Source organism: Lutjanus erythropterus, chromosome 3 (genome assembly GCF_056507025.1).
Source record: "Lutjanus erythropterus isolate fLutEry1 chromosome 3, fLutEry1.hap2, whole genome shotgun sequence".
NCBI lineage: Eukaryota > Metazoa > Chordata > Actinopteri > Lutjaniformes > Lutjanidae > Lutjanus > Lutjanus erythropterus.
Window position 1 is genome coordinate 46,157,371 of NC_139319.1, and position 12,157 is coordinate 46,169,527.

Below are 12,157 nucleotides of genomic sequence, written 5' to 3' on the forward strand. Positions count from 1 at the left end.
TTTGTCTTGTAATGTCTTTTACGCTGTTTTTGGCTTGTTTCGCCACTTTTGTTTTTTTTATGTTTTTGAGGTCCTTTTCATCTAGTTATGTCTTTAATGTCAGTTTCATCTTGTTACATCATTTTCATTTTGTTACATCTTTTACGTCACTTTGTTGTCTTGTTACTTTGTTTGTCTTGTTACAGCTTTTTTGTTTTGTTATGTCTGACATCTTTTCAACTTGTTACATCTTTTACATAGTTTTCCATCTTTTTTGTCCAGTTATGTCTTTTTCACAGTGCTCTGTCTTTTACGTTGTTTTTGTCAATTCTTCTACATCTTTTTTGCCTCACTATGTCTGTTGTACGTGATTTGCTCTAAAGGATACATAAATAATTCCCCTCAAATAAATTCAAACTAAAGTAAAGAGCCTGTTATGAAAATATAAGGAGTAGAAAGTGCAGATATTTGCGTTAAAATGCAGGGAGTAAAAGTAAAAAGTCATTGGAGAAATTAATACTCAAATGAAGTACAGATCCCTGAAAAATTTACTTAAGTACTTTCACAAAGTATTTGTACTTAGTTTCTTCCCACCTCTGAATCTTAGTGAGTCACTTTAGTTTGTTAAATATAATAATTGTTAACGTTAGCCTAACTTAAGCTAGCTTTAGCTTGACTTAACGATAGCTAGTTTGGTTAAGAGTTTACGAAAACTTAAATAATACAATTTAACCAATTCAGGTGGGCCATATATCTAACATAATACATTAATTGATCTCAAAATCTATTTTTTTTCTTGCATTAGACCTCTTTCCAAATCACCAGCAGAAAGTGATGTGCATTTACTGAAGTAAGAATTGCAGGGTAAGAGAACAGGGTGTAATTTCAAGTTGCTATAATCCACTGTCATCACTAAAGCAGAAAGCTGAATGAGTCTCATTCAGAACATTACATTACGTTGTCTCGGTATAGTGTATAGTTAAATGGGCCTCCCCCTGTGTCAGTGTTAGATAACACATGAAGACTGGTCTTTAATTTCAGAACAGCAGTACTGGCTGTGCTGTACAGCCTCACACTGTGTTCGGGTCATTTCAGGCCCGATCCTGCCGACATTCAAAACGTCCTTTAGCTCTGCTGCGAGTGCCGATAATGTCCTTTTGCTTGATGCATTTCATAATCTTGCAACATGACAGCGCTGCACTTACCAACTTCTCCTGAACTTTTTAGTGGCTCGTTGGTTCTGCTCCACTGCCGCTCAAGTTGGTTTGAGAAATTCTAGGCTCAAGTGGCTGTTCAAGCGTCTATAATTAATCATTTTAGATTAACAATGGATGACATGAGCACTTGGATGGAAGAGGGGTCGCTTGTAGTGATGAATGAACCCACAGAGAATTATCATCTGACTCCACAACTCCCCTACGAAGCTTTCCAGTGTCTTTCAGCTCATTGTTTTGGTTTTCTCTCCAAAAGCTGCAAAAGCCCTCTGTACGCTTTTGCCAGACACCATATGACAAACAGACACAGTTAGCAATTAGCTCCATAATGGAGCACTCAGCAGCTTAAGACTGAGACACTTCCCCTCAGGATTAGGTTGAGACCAAGGTTATTGTAGATAACTAAAACTAAACTAAAACCAGGTGTGGAAAAAAAACATTTTAGTTAGAAGAAATAAAAATAAAAACTAGACTTACAAGAAGAATGATTCTTTTTTGTATGATTCTAAGTCAAATACCTCCACAAAGTTTTGTTCTTATACTGTAATACTTGTTCCAAGTCTTGCCCCCTAATAAATGTTCCCCATACTATTAAAAGACAACTAAAACTAATGCTGATACTAATAAAACTAAACTAAACTACAAACAAAAAAAATAAACAATAAGATTTAATTAAATCAGAATGAAACGGTAAAACTAAACTGAAATGAGCATAGCCACTTTGGAAACTAACTGAAACAAAACAAAGTAAAAACTATAATAATTCTGGTACTGACTCCAAATAAATGCTAATTATGCTACATATCAGCAGAATGTGTGAATAGAAAACTGTTTGCGAACAAGTTTGTAATAACAACGTTATAAAGTAATAAATAATGTCAGTGTTGTGTTCACTGCTTGTTCCTGCTGCCCCCCAGTGGCCAACCAATCTGTTGTTGAAGGTTAAAGGTTCTTGAAGGAACTGATAAACGTTAGAGGAAATACACTCATTCACTTTCTTTTCAAAGATGAGACGATTGATAACAATGGTGGGCGATTAGTTTAGCATAAAGACAAGAGGCAAGGGGAAACAGTTGGGTTGAAGTCAAAAAAACAAAATTCTGGTCAATTGAAATTGTACCCACTCTAGCCAATCAATTGGTCGGTGGTGGGAAAAAAAGCACAAAAACTGGACAATATCTGTAGTTAGTGACTCCACCTGCTCACCTAAACAGGTGCTAATCAGAGTTTCACATTATTACCAAGCAAATGAATTCCTGCATTTTGACCATTTCTGTTTTATACAGTAGCTATGTCATCATCTTAAGGGCATGTCTATCAAGTATATTTACATACAGCAGCATCACACGACAAGAGTCCCCATATGGGCCCCACGAGAAGGTGACATTTATTCCATACATAAACAAAACTCAGTACCAACGCAATTCACGTTGTCATATAACTTTCCACAAAATGCAGTATGAAATCTGGCATCCAACCTACTACTGGCATCCAACTACTAATATAGAAATGTCTGAATTTATCTCCCATGTACCACGGGTCTTCATTGCGGTCACTGTGTAATCAACATACACCGCTAGACAGAAGAAATGCCAAAAAGGAAAACATTTTTGTGTAACTCATCCTTCGCTGTGGCAGAGGTCAGCCAAATACTTCATGTCTTAATAACTGTCTCTGATCTTAACCTGCTGCTGTGTCTGGCTTTCTAGTCGGCAAATTTTCAGCCCTCCTAAGCCTTGGCATTCTCTCTCTGTGTGTGTTTGTTTTTTGTTTTTTTTTTCCCTCAAAGTGTGTGTCCTTTTCTGACACTGCAAGTCTCACACGTATACCATTGTCTAGAGACTGGGGGGCCTTGGAAGGAATAGATTCAGTGGAAGTGAGTCACTGTGACGCTGCCCTTTCTCAGTTTCACCGTGAAACTAGTCTGCAGTCCACAGAGGACACTGCAGCAGAGTTTGTGACCTTTAACGCATAGATTGTGTACGTAATGAGGAGGAAGTTTGGTGATGTATAGCTGAGGAATGTTTGTGTAGGAAGTGCATATTTATTTTAGGTTTGGCAGAGGTATTTTGAATACATGGATGTATCAGTTGACTGGGGTTGGCTGTGGTATCTGACCCTGGTTTGAATGCGTGTGTCCATGATTCACTGCCGTTTGTAGATTCCTACAAAAGCTTTGGGCTTTTTCTTTTTATTCAATGGTGAGACAGGGAAAGGAGTGAATGAAAAGCAGGAAGGAGGATTTTCATTCCCTGCACCACACTTGAATCAATCAGAATTAATCAAAAGCTATTCTAAATCATCACCCTTGTCCTTCAGCACGTTAAAGCCTCTTTACTCTGGTGGGAGTGTCTATTTTTCGGATGATTACACTCTTGTCTCTGGGGCAGAATTGGCTTCTGAAAGCTCTGTGGAGAATAAAAATGACCATCTCCACACCTCAACACAACACCAAGGCTTACTCGATCCAGGGAAAACACATGTATGGTAAATATAGTGGTAAATAGCCTATTACAACATAGGCCTAGTATGTTTGATATATCACATTTGCCAAAATAACTAAGGATATTAAATTGCACGGGAGGGATTAACATATAGTAGTGTCAGCACACTTGACCCTCGTGCATCTACTCTGAGATAATTATGGGATAGTGGTGTGGATTTCACAGCATTTTAGCTGGACATTGTGCCCTTTTTTGTTATTAAGCCAAATTCTATTGGAAGGTAGAAGAATGCACTCAGTGGAGCGCAGATCTCCACCAGGCAACCCTAAAAAGAATATTTAGATGTAATCCTCTTTGTAGAGCCGCAACAATGAATTGTTGAATCGCTAACTAGATTAATAGGTTGAGCATTTTTTAAAGAAAAAAAATCTAAATAATCTGACTTCATCTTCTTAAATGTGAATATTTTCTGGTTTCTTTACTCCTCTATGACAGTGAATACAATGTCTTTGAGTTCTGAGCAAAGCAAGACTTTTAAGGTCTTCATCTTGAGCTTTGGGACACAGTGATTGGTCCATAAATTGTTAGAAAATTGTGAAAAATCTCAAACTCACAGATCATAATTAAATGTGTCTTGTAATTTGATTTTTAGTTACATGAAAATAGTAACTTTCAAGCACTGTTAGTAAATTACACATTTGTGTGTAATTTTGTCATAATTAGGGTATCAGTTCTTGAATTAAGGCCAAAAACGTGTTTTGTGAGGTCACAGTGACGTTTGCGCTTTTACCACCAAAATCCCATCAGCTCATCCTTGAGTCCAAGTGGATGTTTGTATCAAATTTGAAGAAATTCCCTCTAAGCATTTCTGAGATTTCACATTCACACGAGTGGGATAGATGTAAGGCCACAGTGACCTTTGACTTTCAACTACCAAAATATAATCAGTTCATCCTTGAGTCCAAGTGAGCATTTGTACGAAATCTGAAGAAATTCCCTCTCAAGACATTCTGAGATCTCGTATTCCCAAGAATGGAAAAAAACAACCTAAAGCCAAAAAGCCTGTGGCCATTGCTATTTTCAGCATGGAGACATTAAAAAAAGTTTTTCAAGAATTCTGAACCACAGAGGTCCTTCAGCATACAGTAACGAATTTGCACAAAACAATTTAGGCTGATTGGTCCAGTTGTATTTGAGATTAACTGCGGACAACCTGCAGGTTTGTTATTCATGCACACACACACATGCACTCACACACACACACATGGCAGCATGTGCATAATCCCCTCCAGACTTGATAATCGTTTATAATAATAGTGGAAAATTAGTGTGCATGCAAATGTAGCCATTGTCATGCACATGTTAAAACTGCCTTTTTGGAGGCTGCAGATGCCCCCACTGTGCAAAACCCCCCAGTGATACTCTCTGTTTTGCACCTTTCCTCTAAGCTTAGTCTAATGACCTGCAGGGCTTCACATAAATGTTTCATTTATTTCAGCACATACCTGTTAAATATGGGTATCCATCACAGTTTTGCATAGGCAGCTCTGCACTGACACTGTTTTGAATCCCCCCTCGGAGCTATTTTGGGTGAGCACCTTACATTTTTTCCCTGACAGCATTTCCCAGCTCAGCCAGCGGCCGTGGCAGGTAAAGGTCAGGGAAAGAGGAGGCGTGGAATCCAGGGGAATACGGCTGATTTAGCTCTCCTTCATTAGCGCTGTCCTACTCTCGCTCCTGAGATCTGTTTTTGAACCGAAGCACATGTGTGGAGGAGAGGAGCACAGAGAGGAGAGGATGATGGTGACTGAGCAGGGAACAGCTTCACTTGTTCACAGCCTGTAACATAAAAGGATTATAAGCACCACTGGCCATCATCAAACCATCTTTTTCTTGTCATTTGCGCCTCACTTGCCCTCATCTTTTACTCTCATCCTTACAATCTGTTGTCAAAAATTTTCAGTCGTGTCCCTTTTCTCTGTCTTTGATTTAATTCCAGCCCCTCCTTCTCATTAAAACTCCTCAAGTTGCCCTCGTTTGATGCTCTTTAGTGTCTCAGTCTCAGTCAGCTCCTTTCCTCTCTCTTTGAAATCATTTATTTCCATATCTTCCCTACTCCTTGCTGGGGCTTTTGTCACCAACAGAGGCTTTGGATTTAGAATACAAAGATTAAACATCAAAAGCAGGAACAAGTGCTGCCTTTGGTCAGTTTATTGCTTGAATAAAGTGAACAAGCTGCAGGGCATCTGAAACTAAAAGCTGTTATTGCACGGCCGGAGTATTTAATTAACTGAACACAGTCCAGTGTGTACAAATGCCACAGAGTCATGTTCATTGAAACAGAAGTAGCTTAGCTAGGTACCAACTGGCTTTTTATTGAGGAGGCATTTATTGCTGCGGAAGCTTGACATGACTTCACTTTGTTTTCTGACCTTTTTCTCAACTAAGCCTGGAAAATAAGGCACTAAATAAAGAATGAGCGTTGACTCAGGGCCGAGCAAACAGGCGATTCATGCAAAAGTCACCCAATCATTGGCTTTTTACCATGTGGAGGAGTAGTTTAAGTACTTTAGGGTTCTGAAGTTTTATTTATGATTAAAGAAATTGTGACTAGGCTATTTATATTCTCAAATGTCTGTCTGTCTCATGCATTATTACTAAACCTGAGCCACTGCTTCAGATCTCTTAGTATTTATCAGTATCAGTTCTGAATTAGAAATAGGGTTGGGAAATATAGCTTGTAAATAATATCTCAGTATTTTATATACAATATATAGTTTGGTATACATATTTTCTCTAAAATAACAGCCATAAAATCTCAAATAGTGCAAACACGATGATCTTGTAAAATGAGATGCACAGAGCTCAACAGTGAGTTTGGGAAGTGAAAAGCCCATTTATGGTCTGAATATATTACTTAGATTGTTAGCCATAATGTTATAATTATCCAAGGCAGACTCACCACGAGGTATAAGACTGTGAAACGATGGTATATGTTCTTGTAGAAGCCATCAGTCTGTGTGGTATCAACCTTATTTTAAGAGAAACACATTTTTTGTGAAGTGATGGAGAAGTACTACATTATCCACAATCCTAAACTGTAGCAGTGACATCTCTGATTGGTAGAGCTCGCTGTTACCATGGAAATGATTACCACATCTGCGAAGGGGGAGTTGTGCAACTATGTTTGGTAGCTAGGTAGCTAACATTAGCTAACATAAGTTGGACACACACAATACAAACTACAACATATTACAACTCTGTTAGTAACAATATTAACACTATAATAATGACAAAAGTTAAAATCAAGAAGTGTATCATTTCTAATTTTTTTATGGGATGAGTAGTTTTTATACTCTTAAAATAATGTTAAGAGTACATGTAATAATGTACACAGGCTTGTACTTGTACTTGTCATGCGACAGACAAAGAGCTTTTTGATAAATTATCATCTGTAATGTGGATATAATGATGAAATGAGTGAAGGCAAATGATAGACCAGTCCGGTAAGTTGAGAAAATTCCATCATTTTACTGGAATACAGCCTATAAAACCAGGAAAAGACAACACTTAGGTCATATCATGATATAATAACATCCAAAATAGAATATGATATCTCGTCTTATATCACAGTATCAGTGTAATATCAATACATTGCCCAGCCCTAATTAGAAATATACTTATATTCTGCTGTTCCAGAGGAAACAGGACCTGCTAAAAATGGCATAAATGGTGTGATTAATATCACATCTTGTGTTAATGCATTAGCTTCGGATTTAATTCCATGGTGAGCAGCTGTTTGACTGTTTTACAGAATAGTGACACTTATATATTCTTTGATTTTGAGTCTTTTATCATCAGTGTCTCTATTGTTCTTCCTGTCACTGTATTGTTTGATAGCAAAGTAGCAAGTGTTGGTGTGATGAAAACTGAGAGGATGCAGGTGGGATATGTTTTATGATAATTATACAGGGTGTTATTATTATTATTATTTTTTTTTCAGCACACAGATTTACTCCAGACAGATTAACCATGAATATCTGTGGAAGAATAGTGTTGTTACATTGCATTTAAACCAGTCTGTGTGTGATTGTTGTGTTGTAATTTTTCTGTTATGAATTGCATATGATTTCCATGTATATAATGCCACAAATGCACAGCTTAGGCAAATATAATATGTACATTTATTTATTGTTAAACTAAAAACAGCAGACTTACTGGTTTGGTGCAAAATACAGCTTTTTTGACTGTGACAGATTCTGAGATTTTCTTTTTGTTGTTGTTTTTTTTTTACTGTCGTAACTCAGACACTGAGGTGAAAATCTCATTAAGAAAATAATCTCACCATCACCGTTTAATAGTTTTTGTGCAGCTTTCAGTCACATCACATGATCTTCCTCAGCAGACAGAGACAGGAATTCCATTAAAGGCCCCTAATTAAAATGGAAATTTGAACATGTGATATGATCGACAGCTCCAGAAAAACTTTGTGTTGCTTCAAATTGACCTCGTGGTGAGTTTGTTGTCTCATCTTGACATGCGACTTGATCTACAAGCATCTCTGCTGTCAACATATGCGTAAATCTTCGACTGTAATATGTCCCGAGCCTCTTACGCCATGTGCTAATGTTTCAAAAGCTATTGTAGTGGCGGTTGTCAGACACTAGTATTTGAACTTGTGTGTCTTTTATCTTGCAGTACCGGATTGGGCAGCTGTACATGATCAGTAAACACAGCCACGAGCAGAGCGATCGAGGGGAAGGAGTGGAGGTGGTCCAGAATGAACCATATGAAGACCCGGCGCACGGCCAAGGACAATTCACAGAGAAACGAGTCTACCTCAACAGGTCAGTGGAACACGTCTTTTCCAGTTTATCGTTAAACACAATATTGATTTATATGTGGATATGTCGTTTAGCACGTTTTTGGTTAGGCCTGTAGCCATTTCATGAAATTTTCTGTATTTGATGTCTTTCTCGGGCAGAATCTCCTGGTACACAGGACATATTTTGTGTTTGTTGGGGAAAAACACAGTACTGAGGAGGTGAAAAGAACATAAGTCACCATGATTGAACAGAAAAAAGCACATCCTTTAGAAAGAAAGTAAATCCAAGATAAAATGTATCACAAAACCTCTGTATCTCTGGGTAGTGCAAAAATAAAACACTACAGCAGTTTGTTTGGCCCATGGTCTTAAAGGTCCTGGGTCGATCTGGGTGATCCGATCACGAGTGGACAGCTCTAAGTACAGGTGTGAACACACCCAGGATGTGGTCTGGCTGCACGTGACCACATTCTTTCAACAGCGTGAAAGCACGTGTGTCCTGGTGCACACTGAAGAGCCACCAGCTCAACTGACATCCTGTAAATCCATCACAAAATTGTGTTATTTTCAGAAATGCCATTTATGACAAACTGGCCATGAGCCGGTGACAGGCTGGTCAGCGTCACGTATCCATATGACTTAAAACCCACTCGCCACAGTAAGGGGCAATCAATGACTGCAGTGAGAGGAGAGGGTTAAGGGAAAGTTTTAATCACGGAGACAGAGGACAGAATAAATGAGGATGTTCACCTGGACGGAAACGTGATAAACTTGCATGTGCAGATATGCAGCCAATACACCTGCCAGCAGGTAATAATAAATCACTGAGTGAATGATGATAGACTTTATATGTAATTTTACAATTATATTATCATTTGAAATGTAGTCAGACTGGATAATTATGAAGTGTAATTTATTTTTCAGACTCAAAATGTCTTCAAACTGACTCTACCACAGGTCTGGACCACTTGGAAATTGTGTTTGTATCTGAAAGAAAATTCAAAATCCGAGAAATTTGGTCAATGTGACAAGTTGTCCTAAATCACTCATACACACCACTTGAGAACACATCAGTTTGTATGAGTGGTTCTTGCATGAGGCCCATTGTTTTTCCGAGAAGAGCAGTCAGGACAGACTCTGTGGTGTGCCAGGACACACACTGTCACTATCTTTGATTCTGTCATTAATGCCCTTCTTCGTAATTTGCGATGAGGAGACATCATATTTCCACACAGCCAGTAAAGTAAAAGTATGAATTGTGCTTATAAAGTCTCGGTGCACCTTACAAATTCAGTCCTGCGGGTCTCTTGACAGTGCAAACAAAATCTGAAGCCGTGGTGTTTATTTGCATATAGAGTGGGGAAATGAGTGGTCACTTGGAGATGCATTGCAGTGCCAAGGGTGAACTCGCATACTGAGAACCACTTGTGATCGGATCATCCAGGACACATGGGACAAGGACAGGACAAGGTCTCTTCTTAATCTAAAAAGAACTCGGCTCAAATGAAATTTTGTCATTGGAAAAGTTGGACAACCCTGGAGTGAAAATGATAGTATATATCTGCATGTCAGCTGGCTGTGATTATATTGAGCCACGTGATAAGGCTTTAAAGGTTTGTGCACACACACATACACGTGCTCACCACTGCAAGTCATTACACAGGTTTCCCTGAGTTGCTTATCCATCACGGTTATATATCACCTCATACTGATGCATCTCACTGCATCCCATGAGCCTTTGTGGACTGCTGTGTGTTTGTGCATGCAGATGCAAATCTGACCCTACCACACACACAGTTTTGCTGGACCCACATGAATCAAAGAGAGATGACAGAGAACAGGTCGGAGAATATGCCAAGAAGAAAAGAATATGACAGTGGGAGGGAAAGAACAAAAAAAGGGCAGGAGAGGGAGAATAGAGAGGGGGCTGACAGAGATGCTGTAGGCCATTTGTTTGAGCACAAATACCTGTGTCAGCGTTCGCAATGCCGGGGAACTAATTATGTTGAGTCAGCACTGCTCCGCTCTTCGGAGGAGGGGAGAGGAGGAAGGCAGTGGGAGCAAACGGAGATAAGTCGGGCTTCCATTGAGGTAGTTTCATGCAATTTGCTCTGTCCGTTCCACAATTTCACAACAAACAGTGTTGCAGTTGCTCAAGGCTTTGTTTAGACAGTAAAGAAATCGCGGTTTGAGTAGCAAAGAAATGGAGGTTTATCTATGGATTATTCTTTTTGCACACAATTTAAAAGCAGCTTTAGTTATCAACTTAAAAAATGCTGTCAATCACCTCCTAGATATGCTTCTTCTGTCTGTCTTCAGATCTCTATTGTGTGTAAACACTTAAAAACTTGCTTAAAGGGATAGTTCAGATTATTTAAAGTCAGGTTGTATGAGTTGTTGATAGTCAGTGTATTAGCTACAGTAGATGATGGTCGACACCCCCCCAGTTAGGAGAAGCAGAGGGGGGCGCAAGCATGGAAGCTAAGCAGTGACGCAACTATTTTAACTACTTTACTTTGCCATGCCTTTTTGGACTGGAGACCACTGTTATATAAGCCAAATATTAGGGATGCACCAATCGATCAGCTAGAGAGTGGAAGTGGCTGTTTTTTTGGCTTGACCGGCCATGCGCCACGGTTCTGATCCATCCTCGGCACAGCTGCAAGCCCGACCAGAAGTGTTTCAAAAGCATCTCAGCAGCAGAGAATTTTGCGCTACTGATTACGTTTACTTGCTCAGATTTTGTAGATCAGGTCATCTTTCCTTGTTCTTAATGCTTCTACCATGGATAAGCAAGCTACATGGTTAAATTGTTTCTTTTCTGTCTGTCTTTAAGATTGTGAGTGTGTATGGGGTCTTTTATTTTGAAAATTAATTGGATTCTCCTGGCCTTTTCTGTATCTAACTTCCTGCCCATTTCATCTGCTCTGTGCTAATTACACAGCATCCATCAAAAATAGACTGGGCACACATTTGAAGCCACTTTCAGGACGCACTAAGATACTGCTGGTGGAATCACAAGCACTGTGTAGAATGGCTGCAATCAGCTCCGGCTGACGTGGCACAACCCTAATGCAACGCAGCCGCGCCTGGTGAAATTTAGCCATTAGAAAGAAAGAAAATTGTAATCAGCATGACAAAAAATCAGAAATCATAATCGGTCAAGAATATTGCAATCGGTGCAACCAACCATATTCCATAGGCAAAATCATAAATTTTACGTTGCAGAACACTGGAGTTGCTGGTCTACCACCAGGTTTTTTTATTTTATTTTAAGACGGAGCCTTTTTTTTAAAGGGGACCTATTATACTCATTTCCGGGCCTTTGTATTTGATTTTGGACTCCTATAGAGCAGCTACACACTATCGCCCGCACAGAAAGCTTTGTACATCTTCAGGATGCTGTGCCTCTCGCTGCATCTTACTGGCCCGTGTTGACAAAACAGTCCCCTGTGAAGTGCCGTAGAAAAAAAAAAAGCAACTCTATCCACTTCTGCCTGGTGCTCGCCTCTTTAGGAAAGCTAAACAAAGACTGTCTGTGATAAATGATGATGAATTTTCTAATCAGTGATCTGAGCTGCAAAATCACCAAGACAAAACAGAAAACAGTAAAAAGTATTCAAAGTGTCTGTAGTTGCTTCATCATTATTTTACTGTGTGGATTATATACCATGTAAATTTAAAGTGTTAATATG

At 39.1% G+C, this 12,157-nt stretch overlaps 1 protein-coding gene across 1 annotated transcript in view; it reads left to right on the forward strand.

Moving 5' to 3' along the window:
* LOC146330913 (cytoplasmic phosphatidylinositol transfer protein 1-like) overlaps positions 1 to 12,157 on the forward strand; it is a 139,078-nt gene that overhangs the window by 96,062 nt on the left and 30,859 nt on the right. Inside the window, exon 2 of the mRNA XM_084711003.1 lies at positions 8,336 to 8,484. Coding sequence (XP_084567129.1) covers positions 8,336 to 8,484 — 149 coding nt within the window. The remainder of the gene's footprint in view (positions 1 to 8,335; positions 8,485 to 12,157) is intronic.